Source organism: Diadema antillarum, unplaced genomic scaffold (genome assembly GCF_040938485.1).
Source record: "Diadema antillarum isolate AM-2024a unplaced genomic scaffold, OU_Dant_1.0 scf00000119, whole genome shotgun sequence".
NCBI lineage: Eukaryota > Metazoa > Echinodermata > Echinoidea > Diadematoida > Diadematidae > Diadema > Diadema antillarum.
The window spans coordinates 1,179,598-1,203,081 of record NW_027271008.1 but is presented as its reverse complement, the minus strand read 5'-3'; the positions used below and the strand labels follow the sequence as shown (position 1 = coordinate 1,203,081).

General features: G+C 37.1%; 1 protein-coding gene across 1 annotated transcript; it reads left to right on the top strand.

Moving 5' to 3' along the window:
* Nucleotides 1-589: 589 nt before the first annotated feature.
* Nucleotides 590-18,675, top strand: LOC139719995 (transmembrane protein 184B-like). Its single transcript, XM_071631372.1, has 2 exons — nt 590-1,159; nt 18,270-18,675. Exons 1-2 carry the CDS (start codon nt 920-922, stop codon nt 18,489-18,491), a joined length of 462 nt encoding a protein of 153 aa, XP_071487473.1. The 5' UTR covers nt 590-919; the 3' UTR covers nt 18,492-18,675.
* Nucleotides 18,676-23,484: the final 4,809 nt, after the last annotated feature.

The window sequence follows — 23,484 nt, the reverse complement described above, 5'->3', positions numbered from 1 at the left end:
GGCTGCCAACACAGGAAACTAGTTGAGAGTGAGACTCCCATAGGCCAATGCTATAATTTAGGAGGCAAAATGAGTGAGATCAATAGAAATGCATGCAAATGAAAAAAAGTTTTAGAGAAAGGGCCAAAATGAGTGAGTCTCACCCTCAATGCATGAAAGTTGGCAGCCCTGAATTATGTTGCAGTAGCCTTTCAGGACCTCCACATGGAGTTCACTTTTTTATATATAGTGTATTATTACTTGGCTATCGACATTTCATTTGCATTACGCACGGTTTTATTTTTGGTGATTCCCCTAAATGACAACAACTCGGGTAAACACAAATCACGCGTGGCAAAAGTGTAGTGCGCATGTGCAAGAGATCGATCGATTCTTGTTTTTGTTTTCTTTCTTTTTCTAATCTCCCGTCCGATCATCCTGCATGCATGCAATGAAATGCACTTGCGGTACCGTACCTACGGCTAGCGAGCGCGCTAGCTCTTCTGTGTTTTTGGAGGCGACGCGATTTTGAATGTATGCGATCCGATTGAAACTAGTGGATACTACGGGCGGGTGAATAATGGCGAAAGTGATCAATGGAAGTCTGCATCGGCTACATGATAATACTGTATAGGAGATAACATACTGCCACTGATAAACGACCAGTCTATCTTTGCTTGAAGATTATTTCCAACTTGACCACTCTGATGAATATAACTCCATTCATCTGAAGTGTTACGGGCTCTTTCAGCAGAGAAATCGAAAGATCTGGGATCGTTTGTGGATTTCGTACTCCGTCCAAAACACACAGCAGTTTCCTCGCATCGCTGAGCTACAGCAGGGGTTGACAGCGTACGTAGCAGACCGTGTCGCCCCTGTCGTGCCCGCAACCCTCCTGATAGTTTTCGTGGGCGAGCCCCATGAAATTCAGGCGACAATCATGTCTGCAACACCACCTCATCAAACCGTTCCAGGAATCAACACAAGCGCGAGCCAGATGATGACAACACTTGCCGCCACATTATCATCATCTTCACTCTACAATGGCTCGACTCCACAGTTGCCAGAAACCACCACAGCAATGCCACTTTCGATACACGAAATTTTCTTGCAGACGAAGGCGGCTAGGGCAATTGCTGGCATATTTGCTTGGGCGGCATTAATTGTAACATGTTACCAGGTGAGTATAAATTCACTAAACATAGAGTCAGTCTAATTGATGTGGTGTAATCCTTGTTTTTAGAGGTTCTAATGTACCGGTAATGGGTATTTCGATCAGACGTATCCTTTTTACACTGATAGAGAACACCTAGTAGGCCTATTAGAAGTAAAAAATTAATTTAATTTTAGTTTATTCACATAGAAGCACTATATCTGCAGCTTTGAAAATGTGTACCATCATAAACTTGGCCTAGCTCGAGCTGGTAAACTCGGCCACTTGGAATCACTGATAATGCGCGTGCTGGGGGCCGAGTTTACCCGCTAGGCCAAGTTTACCCATAACTATCGTACTTTTCCCCCTCTCTTAATAAAGCGAACTCGTCTGCAGTGGTTTCCACGAAAAGTAAAAAGGGGTCAACTGGCTCCTGAGCTGATCTTCAACTAGGGTTTGAGTTGAGTTTGAGTTTGAGTTTATTTATAACAACAACAACATATGTACAGGAAAGTTTGAATACATGTTGAACAGTTTATACATCAATATTAATACATAGCACATGTAACTGTCTAAACGATCTAAACAATACATATTGAATATAAATATATAATTATAAATGATTAGGTCTATGTAATCTAAAACTATTAATCTAAAAAAGAGCTACAATATGGCAATGTTGTACACAATGAGGTTGCTAAAAGAACCAAGACTTCCAAGAGGTACATGTAGCACAGGTGCTAGTAGGTGTTGGTCCTTTTAAACACGTATTACATAATGAACTATTGAAATACATTTAAAAAATACTGTTATAACATTATTGATTAGTATTACCATTGTCTATCTACAGATTTAATGTGTTTTGCTAAATTACTTCAGAAATTTTTCCTGGTATCAATACTCCTTAATTTTTTTTTTTGGCAAAGCATTCCACAATTTCACTCCTTTCTATGTCTATGAAGGATGCACTTCTACAGAAGAAGAAAAAGAGTCTTGCACACCTGCCGCATTTGCAGTGGTCTGAATCCAGAGGGATGTGGTGATTCCAGAAAAATCAAAGCCATTAGTCCCATAGTTTCCCCATAAAAGTTAGGCCTAATTATTCATTCTTTATGTCGGGCCTAGTCACATTTCATTGAAAAAAAAAATGAACTCAAGTGAAACTAACTTTTATGAGACTAGTCAAACTCAAATGCTACCTAGCTATCTACTTTAGAGAACAGACAATTTCTGTAGCCAAATAATGAGTGGCCCTGTCAATCTGATCATTGAAATGGTGAGGAATGATTATCAGACGAACTCAGATATTATACATCCTTCTGAATTTAAAAAAAAAGAAAGAAAATGTGTTAAGACAAGAGCTGAATGATGATTGGTGTTTATTGAAAATCTAAATAGTAAGAATTAAGATCTTAACTTTACAGTAGATTTCACATTTGATTTGATTTCATTTTGATTTCATTTCCCGACAATACAAAACATTTACATAATACACATAACACAATATCAATACAGTTAGAGTAACAGAAAAAAATACCGTAAACTTAACAATATGGTACTACATAAAAGTAAAAGACAAAAAGTGACAGTGGCACTCTCACTGACTTATTTGATTCTTTGTGCTACTACAACTACATTTGTAGCATAAATTTCAACTCTCATACATTTCTCATTAAGTGTGCACAAATTAACATAAAAGAATTCGTGGAAAGATAACAAAATACAATTAAAGGGTCTAGGGCAATTACCCCCCTGGACAATTACAGTACTTGTTGTACCCCAGACCCTTCCCCTGACCCTAACCCTAACCCTAATCATGAGCGTAGTCCTAACCCTAAGCCAAACTCTTACCCTAAACCATACCCTAACCCTATAACAATAATCTTAATTACCTTATCACTAACCAGTATAGCTGGGGGGGGGGGGGGGGGGGGGGTAATTGCCCTGGTACACAATTAACATGTGTCACATGCACATATGGCATACATAAACAAGTGAGACATATTAAAAGGGCAGAACTTTATTTCCTTCTACAGTTATATGTTATATGATGAGTATCATTATGAACTCACATTCATAAGACTATGAGTGTGAAACAAATCATTCAATTGTATGGTTGCTTTATACCTGTGTTTTTGCTTGTGAAGTTATGTTAAAAATTATGTGGCATACGTACAATGTACACCTGTATACTTTGTATACAGTACATGTTTTTGTGATGGGGGATATGCTCACATTTGGAATCCAGTTATCTGCTCTAGATTTTGTATTATGAGATTTTTTAAAGTTAAGCATGTGATCAAAGTCAGAAGGCCGTGAATTCACGATTTAGTTTGTGATCACGGATAAGCCTCGACAAAAGCAGTTCATCTGGACTTGTGATTTGTAAATTGATTTTTACTATTCAAAAGATGGTGGCAGTCTAACTCTCAAATTTAGAAAAGTTTGTTGTCATTTCTCAAGATTTACAACTTAGTCAACAATTTCATCATCGTTATACTGTATACATCTATGATATTCAGTATTGGATGAGTAACAACACTTTAGCAATCTTATTTACATTTAAGATATCATTTTATGAAATTCAGTGATCAAATTTTAAGATCACATTTATGATGTGAAGTTGAAGTATTTCATGATGTTATTAAACTTGGTGTTTATACTGTAAGTAGTATCGACGTGCACCAATTAAATTCTATGCAAAGGGTAGTGAAGTCAGCTACACATTGCCAAAGGTCAAATTAAAAAAATGTCACCTGTTTTACTGTACAAGTACTTACAAATTGTATTACTTGTATTTTACATGATAAGTAATCGTACTGTAATTTCATCTCTAGACCCTGCTACAAATGTATCTTCCCAGATCTAGAAGACGTAAAAACATGATGTGATGTACCTACTTAAAATACCACCCAACAAGAAGTAGGTTTTCTTAAGTATACGAAATGTTCTACCGTGAAAACATTAACAGTCCATTGGAAGAATAAACGTTTTCCTACATTATTCTGTGTAATTCAAGTCCTTAACATTCTGTCATCCACCCATACTGTAACGGGTTTAGAATGTGAGGTCAAGAAATTATACATCAATGAAGTGGGAGACACACCAAGGGATGAGATAGATCGTCTAGTCTTTGACAGTCTGTTCTCTCAATTCACTTTTCCTTGACATCAGGCACTACAGTCTGTTTATAATTTACTAGGCTTTGTTCTGTTGTACTGACAAGGCTGTTACATGTGCCAATGACACGACATCACCTTTTTTTTTCTCTATTCAACAGCCTGAATCAATTTTCTTTTTTGAGGTCTATATGACCCCATCCTGTCTCATTTCATTAGGAACTCGACATCTGTCCCGCTGCTAAGTCACTCACTAGACACTACACTGGTGTGTCAGCACTGTTGTTATTGTCTGAACAGCTTTATGGTCTGCAATGTACATGTATATTCCCTATCTAAAGTCTATGCATAAGTCTGCTCTTCTTGCAAAAATTGATGCCGGAATTGGAATTTTTGAGTAATCTGTTTGCAAAATCAGTTTGACATGAAGCATGTTAAGTGGAGGGATCAGTTTAGATAAGCCAAGAATTTAACAGATGGTTTGCAGGATTATGGATGCTACAGTGTACAAATTTGTATGATTTGGGTATGATATTAAACTATCACATAGCAATTGTGGTTTCTTGGATTGTTCACTAGGACAAAATACTGTAAAACCTGAAATTTTCGCGTGCATGAAATTTTGGCGAATTTCGCGAGGAGCCAAGATTTGCAAAATTCAAATGCATGCGAAAGTTCTTGTCTACATTATGCATTGAATACCAGTGATATATCTCGGAAGTTTCATGCCGCAAAAAAGGCCATCAGTTCCAATCTGCTAGTATTTCTGGTTTTACAATAAAACAGCAGTCCGGCATCTTGTTACTATTTAGCAATACTACATGTACTTCTCCCTGATGAAAGTAAAAAATGGAAAGGGAGAAATGTAGAAAATCAGTTAATTGAGAAGATCTAGAAAACTGTAAAATTTCATGCCTTGTCTAAATCATGATGTCCAATGTGTCAAAGTGTTGGATTTTTAGTCTTTTCATTGAAAAACAACTCTGAGTGGTAGTGCAGTGGAAGTTTGCTCCATTATGACTACAAGTTGCTCTGAGTATCCTCATTATTCAGGTTTCTTAACCAGACAAGAGAGCAAATGGGCAGCAAATCGTCATATCCTGATTTCCATGGTTTCGTGTTGGTGTGACAGAGATCACTAGCTGGCAAGTCGTGATTGATCCTTGTGTTTTTTCCCCCGGCTGATTAGCCATATGAACTTAAAGGCTCACTGCACAGTCTTGGTAAAAAACAAAAGAACGTCTAATGCTGTTAATGCAGCTCAAATATTTTTAATGATACAGATACATGTGTGTACCACAATAACTTTCTGATGGGTTAAAAGTTGTCAAAAGAGCACTTTATCTTGGGAGAAATTGTTGTATTAAAATGAAATCTTAACATCAAAGACCACAGATCTGAGGACATGTAGCAAAATCATGATGGTTCCCTTCATCATATCTTGAGATCTCATCCTTTAACATTTGCTGACTTTCTTATTGACATACAGTTCACTTTCATAATTTTCTGCATTTGTCTGATTTCACTGTTTTAAACTATAGTGACCATGAATACTTATGACAAACAGTCATTTCATTATGTGTAGTAACCCTGCAGTGTCATCAACCCAAAGGCACAGGTGTCCAGACTGCATGTTAGGTTTTTGTTTTTTTCACCCTTGAATTTGATCTGTATAGTTGGCAGAAGCAGTTCACTGAATTATTAAAACTGGTTGTGAGCCATCTATCCCAGGAGGCTAATTAACAATACCTGGCTATCATACAAATGTACATCATGTGAGATCAAGGGTGAAGTTCCAACAGTGTTGTGCAGTGTGATTTGAAATGACTGAGGACTATGGTTTTCAGGTGTGACATGCAGCCATATCAGAAGACTGATTGATCTGTAGGGACCAATTATTTTAAAGTAGAATTTCAAACCTCTGAGAGGGAAACACTGAACAGTGTATCTGATGTTTTGTAGGGCACAAAGAGTGTTGCATATAGTTCATGTTTGTTTTATGGCCAGATATTTCTCTTTTTTACTTTATGTCGTTGAACAACTGGTAGTAATGCTTGTCATCAACCTGTAGAGTAATCTATGTATACAGTAGGCCTACATCAAGTTGATACATTTATCTTTGTGGAAAACATCATGGGTACACAGTACTCACATGGGATCACAGTGAAATATTGATTCTTTTTTAGAGAGCATAATTGTTGAAATTACTGGAGTATTGTAGTTCATACACGTATGCTCACTTGAACTATTTCTGGAACAGGGTATTAAAAACTACCAGGTCATGTGACTCCATGTAGCCAATCAGCAAAACAGCTGAGACAAGCCCTTAGCCCGTTGAGGACAAGTCCCGAGTATACTCTGGCAGGTGTTTATGGGAAATGTGTGTTGTAGCAAAATCAGTTCCCACCTCCCTGGTCCTCCATGGCATAATGTGTACATTGGTCTGTTGAGTTACATGTATGAAGGACTACAGTGAGTGTACCTTTCACTGTGACAATGCAGGTGTGATATGAACTACCGTAGTCCAAGCACAAATGAATTTTTGTTGAATTATGCTGCATGGAACTATATTATTGTATAATGTAGATAGATCAGAATAGTTTTCAGAAAAAAAAAATCATATGTTCAGACACTAGTTATCAGCATCTGTAATGATCTTACATTAGTGTAGACAGTATTAAAGATTTTTACCCCCAAATGATGCACTGTTTTCCATCTTATGTGCTTCAGAGCCTGAGAAAGTGTACAGTGTACTTGTAGCTCATAGAAATACTTGACAAGAAAAAATGTGCCAGAGAATTTAGCCCAGCTGTATCATAATTTTTACAACTTATCCATGGTGTATACAATTCTAGAGTGAGTTTTATCAGTGATCTTGGCATATATTGCTGTCGTGCTAGTCAGCATTCCAATGTGTGCCCTTATGCCATGTGTGAGACCATTTTGATCAATACGGTAGTTGAATTGTTCATAGGGTGCATCGTGTGGTATGTTCTTCAAGAAGATATGGATATCCGATATTGGCCACCCTGCCAAACTAACCTCACATACAGTGCCCACTCAAGGATGTGGGTGGAACGCCTCCCAATGATGCTCCCAAGAGTAGACAGCTAAAATTCTGCTTGTAATAGGGTAATTCCATGGGGTTGGGACTGAAATTGTGACATGCAAGTTGAAAATTCAAGTTGGGTAAATTGAAATGTCCTTTTTCCCCCTGATTTGTTACTCCCATTCTTCAACATATTCCACTAGAAATCTGTTTATTACTTCGCACACTTTCAGTCAGCATGGGTTAACAGGTATGGCAAAATACCTATGTTACATGGACTTCATTTGTTGACATCCTTCATCATTTTGTGTTCTGAAATGATAACAATGAACACATCCACGTTTTTTTCGTCCATAGCACATCAGCATGTTATCTAACAGGCGCATGAGATCATTATTAGTAAGATTGTATGTTCTGATGTCAACTGCAAGCCACTTTAATTAACATGTTTTTTTCTACAAACCATTAACAATTTCAATCAAAGGTTTAACTTTTTCATCAAGAGTGACACAATGACAATATTCTTAAAAGCACCACAATTGAAGCAAGTGATTTGTATGGGTATTCAAGTGAAAACATGATTTTATTGTTATAATCAGGGGTTTTCAGACAACAACCTCGCCCACGGTGTACTACCTATGTTACACGGACAGTATGTCTTTGTAACATAGGTACACTACGACATATCAACTGATTTCCTTTATTGTGGTGTGAGATGTTAAAACCTACACATATAGACTTTATGTATGTTCCCACAAATAACACTATTGTAACAGTTCTTTGGAATTATATCTACTGCACACCTGTGGAACAATACCTATGTTACACAGACTTCAGTTCTTTGTAACTCTGATATGAAAGAAGGCAGACTTAATCAGAAGGAGAAGAAGAAAGTGAAGCTTTACACAATTTGACCTAATATACACTAACAACATCATCAACTAGTTGTCAACTAACTAAGAAAACTAATAAAGAGAAATCAGACAAGTCTTCTTGTCTTCTCCATGTTCTTTGTTTGAAATTAATTTCTGCTCTTTTATCCAATGTCCATTTAGCCCTCGATTTTTGTTTTTCTTCTGTCCATTTTCCCTCTGTGCAGTTTTCTTCTTGTCTAGTTTGTTACATTCGCTCTTCTTGGGTGTTGCTGTGTCGGCTTCCTCTCCGTTTGTGGAGTGCTGTGGATGTGTCCTTTTCACTCTTTCATGTAGTTTAACACGTAGCGGTGGTAGAGGAGGAGCCATGGCAGATTCATCAACAAACTGAACAAAACGTGTAAAGAGAAATATAATAAAAAAAATAAAAGAAAATTTTTGTCGGGGTTGACTATATATTCCTGTTGATGTATCTGTGTGTTTATGAATGGAATTAAATAATTTTAACAATTTTGCTTACATTTCTACCTCTTGGCATACCCATTAGCTAGAGTTCCATGTGTACCTCCCACCAAAATTGAAAAAAAAAATGGGTTATGCTTAAAATGATGTAAATATTAATAATAATAATATAGCATGTAAAACATAGGAAAATATCATTTTCATACTCTATGCTAAAAACTTGTTTTCAGATGCAAGCTACACTGCAGGAAGGGCAGGTCGCTGCCCCCAGTGTCCTAGCTAAGGTTAGGGCTAGGGTCAGGGTTACGGTTACGGTTATGGGCCTTTCAATAGACTCCCAAAATAATACTAGGCTCTATTTTATATTCATCCCCCATCGAAATTGTCGCCCTCTTTTTGAATGATAGTGTAGAGCAATAATAGTCCAATTTTGATTGGGGTTCATAATTTTATTGAAGCCTTTCCTACCCACTACCCACCCGAACTGAATAGGACACTGGCATTTTAGCTTTGAGACTTCACACGTGGGTGAACATGGAATGGAAATGGTGAATCCTTGTGAAATGTTAACAACTTCATCAGAGCATCTAACAGGTCAGTGAAATCTTGGATGGAAAACATTGACATTTTCAAAGTAAATCTGTTAAAGAGAAAGAATTTCACAGCTCCTAGTTCCCTCAATATCACCAGCAAAATAAGGCAAACTCTATTTCTCTAGTTCAGATGCAGTCTGGACATCTACGTTTTCCAACTAGTATATAGTGACTAATACTAACTCTAGCACGTCTACCTTGGTAGATACCTAATGACAAAAGGGTCCAAAAATTCACAATAATCGGGAGGTAAAACAATTTTATATTGCAGTGAAGATACACTGATATACTTTTGTATGGTTTTCTAAGAGAGGAATATATGCTCCTTTTGCAGAGACCGGCATGGACGGAAAATTTGGCAATCAAAATTATGAACATGAACCTGTAACAAATATCTCAGTATGTGGGACTACAGTATCATCGTCCACAGTATTTTTGGCCAGTTCAGAGGTTTAGATGTCGTTTTTTTTCCTCTAATAGAGTTACAGAATATGACAAATGTTATTATTTTCGTAAAATAGCGCAAAAGCTTACCAATTGACATCAGAAACATTAAAACTCCTGTACCTACGTTACATGGACAACGGCAGAAAAACAGATCTTGCGCTGTCCAGGTAGGTGTATATTGGCTGTGAGTAGTTTTTCTGCCATCGGGGGAGGACTGCCAGTGACATGAATACGATTGCTGAAGTTAGTAGCTCTTCTTTTTATCGCGAGACGCGTCTTTCCTTACCTACGTTACACGAAGAGGTCGGACATCGCACTGAAGTACAGTGATATGTTCCGTATTTTCTCGTTTATTTGGAGGATTTTTATGCTAATTTTTGGATAAGAATACTCCTGAAATATAAATCTCATTATAGAAATAAAGTTTCTAATCATATTATGATTGGAAGTGTATGTAAAACCATGCTATACCTATGTTACAACAAAAATTGCCATGGACATCGTTTGTAACATAGGTATGAGGTTGCTTGAAGATGCTCTGGTGTTCTTATTTTGTTACAAATGTTTATGTGCCTTATAGCCTTTGTAGAAGTCACCTTGCCTCTCTTAATTATGATAGGCATAATGCTGAAAGGTTGTATATTCCTGTTTTACATTGCCATGAAAATGGCATATATTTATGTCACAACATAAACCACACAAAACCATGGGACATCATTAGTGAAACAGTCATAGACAAAATACATTTGTACACAGGCTTGGTTTTTTTTCATCAAATAATTCTTCACACATTTCTCTCCAAGAATAACTGCAAACCACGGACAATTATTTGATAAATTTTTCAGAATATGACTTTTATTCCCTACACAACATGAAAATCTAGAGAAGACCCAACCCCATGGAATGACCCAATACCGCACATTTCAGTTTCCAGGCTACTGTGAAGTTCTCATCCCTTTGCTGTTTTGGGTGTGTCACTGTTGCCTAGGAAACACAAACAACAGTTTGTTCTTTTACACTGAAAGAAGAACAATGAGAAAGTTACAACTAAAACTGTTGTTTCCTGGCTTAGCAGGAATGTGCTTATTTCTCCCTTTTTGACTGAAGGTCAGTGGCAGGCATGTTCAATATTAACTTCAATTGTACATTTGTGACCCTGCACCTCAAAACAAACAAAAAGTCACCAGACATGAATTTTCAGTTAAGACCATCTTCTGAAAGAGCAGACTTTAAGCTTTAAAATGATGTACAACTCAAATCAAATGGACTCTCCTAACCTATCTAAATAATTATTATTGGAAAGAAAGCACAAACTCACGAACAGTGTGAACTGAGAAAAGAGGCTCTGAAGTACAGTGTCTATTCAAGCGCTTAATCTTTACCAAACCATGCTGGCTGTGCAATGAATGGGACAAAAAACAGGAAGTAAACCACCAGAGTAACAACAATGAAGGGATTTTAAAGTGAAATTAAGCATGTCTCATTAACACATTCTGTCCATAATTAATGCCAACTTTCAAAGCAGTAGCACTAACCTTTCAAAAGTTATTAGAATTGAAAGTGAAGAGTGTGGACAAGGTTTTTCAGAAATGAAAAAGGGATTCTAAAGACACACCTAATCACACTATTCTACCAAAAATGTTCGAGATAAACTGCTAAAAAACACACTTTCCTGCCCGTTTTATGATACCACATTTTAGCATAATGTAAAAGAAGACCCGCTCTTTCAGAAAATATGAAAAAGTCAAGTTCGGCTAGGTTGACCCATTTCACTTATTTTCAGTCCTCACGCAAAATCAGTGTGTGCGACTTTATGTTCGTTTTGAGATGCACGGTCACATTTGTATTATATGGCCACTGTACACTGCACATATTGGTTGAGATGATCATACTGCTTACATTTTGAAGTGCTGTGGTCACAGATTACAAGTTATCAGTAGTTTTTTTAATACAAGCATCTCTTGTGGATAAGTGCTCAGAGCAATACATATTTCACTGTAAAAGTATTCAGGGTGCAACAAGTCGTGTTGATTTACATTGTATTCATATTGACAGGGAAAGCAGTCATTTTCCCAATTGTCACCCTTTGGACTGATGTGGAGGCTGCAGCATTATTTAGTGAGTAATCTTCAATAGCACAGGGGTTCATGCCAGAATTGATTCTACAACTAGTCCCGTTCCAAAAATCGTATTTGTTGAAATTTTGTGCAGTATTCAAGGTTGTCTCCAAGTGTTCAGTGTGCATTGCACAAGAAATACAAGTGCACTGTGGAAGATTTGTTGTCAATACAAATGTAGGACCTACATGTGTACATTGTATATTGAAAGACAGAATGGAGAATATTGTTTGTGACGTGCTTTGTGGTTATAGTGCATGTAAATTTATGCATCTTGATGCAAGACAGTCAAGCATAAGTCCTCTGTATGTAATATATCTAGGATTGTCTATTCTTTCTTTCTTCTCAATTCATCATGAATGTTGCCAAAATTATATGCAGAGGTGATTCAGCTGATGGGGAGGAAGGTACACACATTGTCATTTGTCTACACGTGTACTTCCAGACATCCGTACATCAGACATTTATCAGATCAAAACTGAAAATCAAGTGCAGCAATCAAAATATCAGGGTATGGATTGGCACTGTGTCTGTGCAGTTTGTCTAGAGCCATAATAAGGTATCTCAAATCTTCAGTAAATTTCCATTTAAATCAATATGAACAGATGTGCTACTCATTTTCTTGATTAACTCATTGAGGACGGGCTGATTTTGCTGTACAACACGCATTTCCCATACACACTTGCCCGAGTATACACGGGACTCGTCCTCAACTTGTAAAAGTTGTAAGCTTTTCAAATGTGAAATATTGAAATCGTACTACAGAATAAAGGGGATTGTCATCTACATGTACAGTGAAAATCATGTATCTGTACATCAGAGAGGATAATTGAAATACGTGTAACTGTCCCTAATAAAGTTCAACATGTTGTTATAGATGAGTCATTTAATACAGACATTGATTTCAGTGGGTGTGGTTGCATCGTACCACCATGTCAGTGCAGGTAATGTATGGTGCATGTTGGTTGCTACAATGTACAACACACATTTTCCATAGACCCCTGCCCAAGTATACTCGGGACTCGTCCTCAACCTGTTAAATGTGCCATTCTAGGCCCTATACACATAATGTACAATATGTGAAATAAAACCATCAAATAATCATGGAAGTGATTCAGAAGACAGGGCTTTGATGAAGCACTTTCATCATTTTCCCGAGAACCAAGCATTTTTTCCCCTCCTCTTTAAGAACACTCCAGTGGGCATGTCGCTATGGCAACATCACATAACTTCACGTCTGAAATGGGTCACAGAGTGGTTCATACTACATGTATGGGGTGATCTTATAGACAGTCTGCAGCCTAAATACCCTAGGGTGGTCTTTAGATGCACAGGGCCTACTAGAGCTGCCAAATCTCTCCAATTCTGCAGGAGGCGTCCTAAAAACTTTATGCTTTTATCTTTCATGCAATCCAGACAAGCAAATACATGCCAAGGCCTCTAAAGATTTGGGAAAGTTTTTGTGCCCCTTAAAGGCATTATTTACCATTTGCCAATGAAAAAAAACCACAAAACAGCTTTAGTGTTTCAGAATAGTTCTAAAATGTGATTTAGGGATAGAAACAACCAATGTAAAAATGTTTATCAGTATACTCAATGTTAAGTATTGTTAGATACAAATGCAAAATGTAAACAATAGTAAATTGTTTCTGGAATGAATTGACTACAGTTATCTCTTATTGAGAAAAATAGTGATATCCCCTTACATTTTAGGCTGTATTGTGAAATTTTTGTGGTAGAATGGTTTGTGATGAATACAACTGACCTACCCAATATGATATCAAATGTGATAACTTGAACATTTTTAAAATCACTGCTCCTAATGGGAAACAGTACATTTAAGATGAATTCAACACATGAACATCTGATTATCATTATGCCCCTGATTTCTGGCTGGCACCACCCTGATTTTGATAGACGAATGATAGCAATCCAGGATATGCTTTGGGGAGGAACTTCTTAGCATGATTATACAGTTATGTCAGAGGGCTCTTTTCAATTCTCATTGTATTTATCTTCTGGAGTGCCTTGTTTTGCATTTGTTTTTTTTTCACACCACATATTTTGCTTTTCAAGTTGGGAGTATACCGTAACCAGGGAGGTGGGAAGAGCCCACCTCCCTTCCCTAAACATTCTCTGTTTTTTTTGTCACGTGCTCATTATACTTGCCTTTTTGATTGTGTACAGGGAAGCGGATGTGAAATACTTAAAAAAAAATATGGTTTGTCACAATTCCTGGTGGGATCCGTGAGAGGGTACATCATTCTCGTAGCAGTGCAATATCACTGTATCAATCATGCAAGAGTTTGAGCCCCTTCTGCGGGTGCCACCCGTAGATTGATGATAGCAGCTTGGGAGGGAGGTGCTCTGTCAGCAGTCAGTTGTATGATCACAGGAGGAACAATGATGCAGTGTCTAAGTCTAGTTTTTCATCCATATATTACTGCTTCTCCACTTTATGCAATATATTAAAACTGCCTGTTGATCTTTTAAAGTACAATAATGTACATGTACATTTCTCAAGAAGTAACTTATTCCAGACCTTGTTACAAAAAAAAAAGAAAGAAATTTACGAGCAAAGTATGTATGTTTCTCTCAAGTTCTATAAATGAATGATAAAAAAAAAAAAAAAGATTATGAATTGGAGCCTATGGCCTTTTTCAAGGCATAAAATTATCATGAACTGCCACTGGCATTCAATGCGTATAGTGTAGACAAGAACTTTTGCGTGCATTTTACTTTCCCTAATCATGGCTCTCACGAAATTAAAGGACAAGTTCACCTTCATAAACATAAGGATTGAGAGAATGCAACAATATTAGTAGAACACATCAGTGAAAGTTTGAGGAAAATTGGACAATCGATGCAAAAGTTATGAATTTTTAAAATTTTTGTGTTTGAACCGCTGGATAAGGAGACTACTACAGCTCGTGAGTCAAATGCGTACAACAGTGTAAAGAAAATATAAAGAAAATTCAACATATTTTCACTTTTTTGCATAATAAAAGAAGAGCACTTGACTTGCCTCTTCCTAAAGGCAGGGGAAATAATATTACCCATAACATTTGTCGGTAATGAGTCAGGGGAATGTGTACTTTTTTCAAAAGATGAAATTTTGTGAAATTCTCTTTATATTTTCCTTATATTGTTGTACGCATGTGACATCTAAGTTATTCATACACTGCAGTAGTCTTCTCATCCAGCGGTTACTGCACAAAAACTTCAAAAATTCATAACTTTTGAACGGATTGTCCGATTTTCCTCAAACTTTCAATGATGTGTTCTACTAATATTGCTACATTCTCTCAATCCTTATGTTTATGAAGGTGAACTTGTCCTTTAAAATGCACATGAAAATTGCTGGTTTTACAGTATTGAGAATTCCAGGATCGTTAGCTATGAGGCTTCTCTGGCGAATCTGAAGCACCCCCTGGTCTAGAGACACATGGAGAGAATTTGTGTGATTATAGAGGAACTTTACGTCTCAGGAATATTTTCGGGAAGGAATTATATCCTGTTCTGGCTTGTGTCATAGTGGGATCCCCTCGAAAGTTTGCCAGGATTGCCGTTCAAGGATGGAGCCTTTCCTCCTCAGGGTCTGTCTTTGGTCCCAGGAACCCTTTCAGATTGACAAAAACACTTGTTCATAAACATGTTTGAAACAAACATTAAATGCCAATCTAGTAAATATTCATATGTCTGAAGGGAAACCTGAATCACATTTTCTCAAACACACTTCCCTAATCACATTTGGCCAATTATTGTTGGGCAGTGTCTGTTTAATAAAGTAATAAGTTGCTCAGTTTTGGGTGCATGTTTTCGATCTGATTGGTTTGACTCCACAACACGACTTTAGAGGCGGAGCTTAGCTCTTGACCTTGTTTTCATTTCCACCATGTTTGGTGCATCATTTATGCACAGTGTACTTTTCTATGGATGAAGCATCACATTCAAGTGTCGCTTTCGATCAGCCAGGAAGTTTGCAGACAAGCAATCAGCAAGGAGATGCATTCGGTCTCTGAGCGCTCCTTAACTTGAAAAACAGAAGTCACTTTTTGTCTTTAATGAGTCTAAAACCACTCTACATGTAAGTCACAGAGGAGGTGCCTCCTCAAAAGGTCCTTGTACTAAACCATGTTTATGTCCCAGTTATGTGGAATTATGGCTGTAGTTTTTAAAATACATCTACTGACCCAAATACTTTTCTGTGTTTGTGATTGTTTGGACCAATAGAACAAAATCAATATCATGACACTTTGACCTCAGTGAAGGTGACTTTCATAAGGATGGTTCATTAAACCTGAATTCTCATAGAATTGAGTGATTGTATAGACTGACAAAATTAGAACAACTTCATTAAATGTTTCCTTCAGCATACTGCACTAGCTAGAGTGAGTCAACAAGAATCCAAGTAAGACAGAGTTGTACCTTGATTGATCTTTTGTATTTTAATGTCGACTGGTTTGTTTTGTTTTTTTTTTTTTTATTAGGAACACTTATAGATCAGATTGTCAGGGTGTATTGATCATCTAATGATTCTGACATTGAAATCTTACCTGCATGCAGAATATCTTTTTTCATATGTGCATGAAAGTATAAAGAGAATGAAGGCTGTTTATGATAATCCGTAGGCATGGTTATGGGATACCATTCTCAGCCTTTAATCTTGGCTGTCATGGAGCTGCCATTCTTCATATGGGATACCTCCTGTTGACAACAGTATGGGATGAGTCCTGCATACAGCATTGTATATCACTCCATCTCCGGGTAATTATCTTCCATTCTTCAAATCCCGCGAGTGGCTGAGATAAGTCGCTGTTGTTGAATGATAGTCTTTTGGAATCATGCAAGAGCTCGAAGCAAGAGGCAAATAATGCTCCTGGTCCTTCTGCGCTACAAATCATTTAGACAGTCGGATGGTCTTGGGGCGAGCTTTTTTTCCGTCATTCCAATCTTCGTGGGGGCCATCGGATGAATATATCCGTCGAAGGATAATGGGCTGGAGTCTGCATTTCATGCATATGATTTACATGCAGCCAGCCAACATTCGTTACGACCGGAACAAACTTCAAACAAAATGAAAAAGGACAGTGTGATGGCTACGATCTCTTGGTATTAAACAAGATGCAAAGTGACCAAAGTGGAGGGCATCACTGTCTGCCTGTGTTGTCGTTGTTGTTTCATAAACCCATCCAATGTGTATTCAGTGATGCCATCTGCTCATGCTGCTATGCTAATATATTGTTGGCTGAGAACCAGAAGGCCGTTATCACAATTTTGGGGGATGGCATCACAGTATAATAGAACTTGATCTCCTCCACATCATGAGGTCAATATTGGATTATTTTCATTTTCAGTAAAATGTTAAAAATCAAAACCACGAGGGCGCTATCTTTTATGTGATACTTTGAACAATGCTAACAAATCTACCCACTTTTGATGAGATAATTGTTTTTCTTTTATGAAAAAAGAAATTGATGGTTTTATATTATTCAGGCTCAAATCTCAGAACCTGATAGTTCCCTTCTGATTCTCAGCTGATGATACACAAAATGAATGGCCGCTGGGCAGGAAGGGCAGTGGAAATGCTCATGTGGATACCCTTGGTGGAAGAGACTTCATCATTTTTTTATATACAGTGTATATTTGTTCATGTGCTAAACAGTTTGAATCAGCCTCTGGTGGGGAACAGGTGAAAGGCTCACAGATTGAACTACTCCAGTTTTCGAGTGGTTCATATATGATGTAATTTAGCACACATGTTCAGTTCAATGTAAGTTGTGCCAGACACATATTTCAACAGTTTAGTGAAAACTGCATTGCCATGGTAACAGCCCAATGGATACTGTTTATATTTCGGCAGTGTACTAGAGCAGAAATGTTAATACATGGTATTTTATCACCTTCAGTGATATTTGTAATTCATGCTAATTACAATGTATGTCACTATTTACCAAAACAGAGATGATGAAATATATGTTGTTTACATGTGGATAACATCAATCATGAGCTTTCTTCAATTTTATTTCAAATTATTTCCTTATATATCTAGTCATGAGCAGAGGTTTAGAAAAGCATGGATTCAAATTAGCCTTCCAGAAACAAGAAAATGAAGAATAAAAAAGATAATATAAACTCACATTTAGATGTTTTACAGCAGGGAGAATGAAACAAAAAAGAGAAAAATATATAGACATTTGATGTTACAATGTAGCTGGAAAAAAAAAGAAGTAAGATAGAAGAAAGAAGAAGAACTGGACTGGGGATGAAGTAAGACATAAAAAGGAAGTAATTACTGAAAGAAAAAAAGGCAAAAATGGAAGAAAACAATGAATTCAGCTGCAGCTATGTAGAGCTTGAAAAACATCCACTGCCTTTTTAATAAAAATGCAAGTTTGCCCTTTGATTTTCTTGTTGTTGTTGTTGTTGTTACCTTAGGTATTAAATGTTTGTTCACCACATTTTCTTCCCTTTCTAGATCTACATGCACCTGAGGCATTACACCTGTCCTGGGGAGCAGCGCTGGATTGTCCGCATCCTCTTCATCATCCCCATCTACTCCTTTGATTCCTGGCTCTCCCTCCTCTTCTTCAGCCAGGACCACTACTACGTCTACTTTGACAGCGTCAGGGATTGCTATGAAGGTGAGCACGCAATCACGCTATGGGTAAACATATCGGTAGAGGGGAGGAAGGAATAGGCAAAGGCCTGGGTAACGGGGCGGTTTACTGTAAGAGCTGTCATTTTTGCGTACAGATATTTTCACGAATGAGTAGGTCACAGACATTTTTGCGAGATGTTGTTTTCGCGATTTGACACAGAGGCCGTCGTAAGCTCACTAGTGTCTGTCCGTTCACTCTGCAGATTAATGCAGTTAAGGTCAGGTGGCGATATTTTCTTGTGTTGTTAAATTTGCAGACCAAACATGATTGGTGAAATTCGCGAAAATCGAACCCTTGTGAAAATAACAGCCTTAACAGTATTTGACATTAATATCTACCATTGTGGGAACATCGAGGGTGTTTCCTGCAATGGTCTCTGAATATGACTGATCCATACTGAAGAAGAGTGTTTTTTTTTTATTTGGAGGGGGGGGGGGTAGGGGATTGGGGCTCACTAGATGATTATTCCCCCCCCCCCCATCCTTATGATTTTCCTCTGAACCCGTAACAGTTTACTCCTCAAATTGCATTACCCAGGGTGCAATCTGCGATGCTTGCAGTATGCAGACTAATGGCAGTGCTCGCACAATCTGCTAGTAGTCATGACATAAACACGCAGACACGTTCAACTTGAGCTGTGTGTGCATCGCAGTCATGTAGCAATCTTTGGTGTTTTAGGCTTGTTGGAAGCATGTTGCTTCCTTTGACCTCTGTACACATATTCCTCGTCCTACTTGTTTCATGTGCGATTTCATTGCTGTATCATTGGAATAAAGATGCAAATCTATATTTATCACATGGAGCATGCTGTTTGTAATACTACTAGCACAAAGGTCAACTTTGCAGCAACTTTAAAAGGGAAGATATTCCAATTCAAAAAGGTATTTTTAGTAATAGCCTGAAAATAAGGACAAATAAGATAAATCTAGATGAGTTGAGATGGTAAATCATACCCATTCTAACATATTTGAAGATGAAACTGATTTGTTGCGAGACACATACCAAATTTAAAGGAAGACTGTGAAATGCGTTGTGTGTTAGGTGGACTTTTGTTTTCATTACTTTCAAATACCTACTATCCTAGTAAATGATAATAGGTTTTTCCATTTCCTCATATTTTTCTCTGTGTTTTTCATAGCATACAGCATGCTCTCTATATACAAGATTTTTTTCTGCTTCTAAAGACACGTAGATCTCATGTAGCCTGTGATATTGATTAGAAAGAAACAAGTTGTTCAGGGATCTAGAGCAACAGGTGTCAGTCCAAAGGAAGATTATTGCCAGTTGTCATAGAAACATTATTATTGCGTGTTTCAGTTTTTGCATCATGATGTGAAAATGAATTTTATTTGTTGCTGTTCACACACACACACACACATACACACACACACACACACACACACACACACACACGCAAAGCATAATTACTCAGCTGCAAATGAAGCATTTCAAATCCCCAAACTTCGTTTGCATGAACAATGACCAAAGCATGTCTCTGGGCACCCAAGTGGGACCTAGTGTGGTGAGTCGCATTATACCATTCACATAAGCCCCGCAGGGCAAATTATAAAAATAAAATCAAGCGAGACTGATTTTCACATTGCGATGCATATCATGAGAGTTAAACAACTTCTTTGTTTTTCCACGTACAAAGATTAAAGATATTCACATTTTTGTTGCAAAAGATGATTTTCGAAAACCAATTATTTCAGGTTTATGTGAATGCAGCTATAGTTGGCAACTGGTGCAAAGGTTTATGAAAAGGGTTGTATTTTTGTGTGTGTATGTCTGTGTACACGTCTGAATGTAATCTGGGGAATTGCTAATTGCAAATTTGCTTACAGCAGGTGTTGTTTTGCATTGGTCAGGGAATACAAGCTCACATTTTCAAAACATAAAAAAAAAAGAAAAAAAGAGGAAATCTGCCCTAGAAAATTGAATTTGTTAGAACCAACAGCAGAATCTCCAAAATTTTATATACTACATATTTCCAAAACAAAATAGCAAAACAGACTCAGTGTGTGTAACACAAGGTAGGAAATACACAACCTGGCATATCAGCATTCCATAATCTGGTAACAGAGTCAGTCCCATCTTGCACTGCATGTGTCGTGTTACCACATGAAATTTGATTACAGTGACATTTATGTCTCTCCAGCTTGTTTTGTCGGTTGTGTTAAACCTCAGTCGTGCCAGCAGTCTAATCAATGCCGATGCCGGAATAGCAAGCAGAGGTAGTAGAGACGGAGTGAGTTCTGCAGATCACAACTCACGCAGGATTCTGTCCAAACTGGGTTTCGTGCTGTAATCTTTGTAACTAGATCTTATGATTAAATTATCGTATAATAATATGAAACATATTATATTTTCTGTAGTATGTTTCCAATACTCTTGATGGATGACAAGGAATTAATTTGTGTCGATATCAGTATCTTGTAGGCATCATTAGACTGCTTTTTTTTCTTGGTTTTTTGTTTGTTTGTTTGTTTGTTTGACCATCTGGAATAACCATCTCACACAGATTATATGTTCTTTTATTTGTGGTTATAGCTCTACGGCTTTACCTTCCATTGAATGAACATGATTATGTGTCACTGATATCATTTCATGGAAGATACTTCTATTAGTAGCAGACTGATAATTTATGACTAGCTGGAGTGCAAATTTGAAAAGTGAAGAAAATGAGACGTAAATATTCTTTATCTGACGACTTTACTACATACCTAGACTAAAGTGCTCCTTCATATTTTTCTTTTAAGTTATAATATGACTATTTGCATTGAAGAAATTCAAAGTTAGTTCAAACAGAGTGTATTGAATGTTCCCGATTTATACCATAGCAAATGATTTTTTACAGACATTCATACACTGAGTTTTTTTTTTCTCAAAATTTTTTTGTGTGTATGATTGTATGATGGCATATATGCTTTTATATTTCACTGTTTAAAGAAGGAATTATTTGCTGGTTAGGGTATCTTTGTTGTATATTGTGAAAAGGGAGATGGCTCACAAAGATGATTACAATGAATCTAATTATTGATCAGTTGCTGAACCAAAGCAAATTATTGTGGATTGAAGCTACAATGTAGTAATACCATCACATTAAAGAGTCCTTGGCTGTCTTATCTTCTGAACTGCTGGTCTCATTCAGAATGTAATAGGATGCTCTCTGTGTTACTTCCTTCAGGATTCTTCATAGAAGGAAATTGCGAAGAAATATCATTGGAATGGCTGGGAAAGAGCCCATTTGTTTCTATTTTAGAAAAATGACATCAGGTCATGGAACTATCATCATTGACTTTATATTGTATATACCTTTTTTTTTTTTGTTCTTGGAAGTGAATACATGAAAGCCACTTTGAGGATGAGTGATACTAACAGATGGGCAATAAGAACTGATATGTTGCATAACTCAAGCACAGAGCATGTACTCAAAATTGGAAAGTTGCTTGCTTCTCCCAAATAAAAGGCATACAAGCACACACACCACACAAACAAATTCACACACAGCATACACACATTCATGTCCACATTCACAGTCACGTAAATGAATACAATAGAATGAGATGTGACATCAGCACGCAGTCAAGAGTCCATGGCCAGAATCACCTGCTTTATTGCCACGGAAACGGGGCTTGCATGAATAATAGGGTTTACTCCTAAAAGGGCAATTTGGTCACTTTAAGTTGCCTGTCATGCTTGAAATTTGCCAGGTTCACGAGGTAATGCCAGTCTTGTGTGACAGAGACCTGATGCATGTATTCTCTTTAACTCTGTAGGTCAGTTTGGAGTTTACTCATGTTCACATTGGTACAGATTGTCTTTTTAATTATCAGTTGGTTAGGCACTTCACTCATTTTCAAAGCAACATACTGCATTTTCCCGACGTAACAATTAATGGAATTGATCAACCATATTCAAACAAAGAGTAAGCTTGCACATATTTAATATACGAGGTGATCAGAATGGTCCATCATTTAACATTTGGGGAAGCATCCATTTCATTATGTTGCATTGAATGTTTAGAAGTAATTTTTTTTCTGTCAATGTTGCCAAATACCAGGCTTGCTGTCAGGTGGATGTGCTGGCAAGTACCATTTATAAGGAATATGTGAACAATCATATTTATCACAGATGCTTATATCTCAGTGAATTTAAAAACCGACATGCCTGTTGGTGCAAATGACCTTTTTCTGCTCGTGCACAAAATGGAACTCTGAATTGGCTTATTGCAAGATTGAATGAGCATTTGACAGATTATCAAGTATTCCTATGTACTATAAGCTTCAGGAAGATCAAGTGATCTGTTACAGCCCATTGATCCCCTTGGAAGGAAACAAGAAAGTTACACTGCCAGGATCAAGTTGACTTGATAGAATTAGTTCAGAGGAACAGTTTCATCAAGATTAGACAAAGGATGAGAAAATGAGCAATATCAAAGTGTTGTGTTTTCTCATGATGCTCAAATATGCAAAAGTTTTAGATGATTGTGATCTCATCTGTGGGATCAGTATGTGCATGAAACTTATATAAAAGCCCTTTTTAAAGGTAAAAGCATTTTCAACTTTAACTCCCCTTTTCACATAAATCCTTGTCGGTAACAGTGTCAACTCTCAAATGATGTAACAGAGAGGACATAATTTCTTTTTTTGAATTAGTTTTTAACAGAAGAGGAAATTACGGGGAGTTCTTGTTCATAGGCTAATGAAAGACACCTGAAGGGATGGCATCATATACTTTCATCTAGGTACATGTAGGCCTATAAGTACATGCATCTGATTAGAATTTATATTGCTGTTAAGAAACATATGAAACTTTTGAAATTTCATGTCTGTATTATTTTTCTCAAGTGTATGAAATTTAACTATTCATTTAGATTTTGCTCCCATTATTTTTTTTTTCAAGTCACCTCCATAATGAATGGAGTTTGATGCTATTGAAAACAGATTATGATAATGCCACGTGTTCAGAATATACATGTAGACAGGGGAAGAAAAAAAAAATCTTGCCAAGTGCAGTGCCAAACACAGT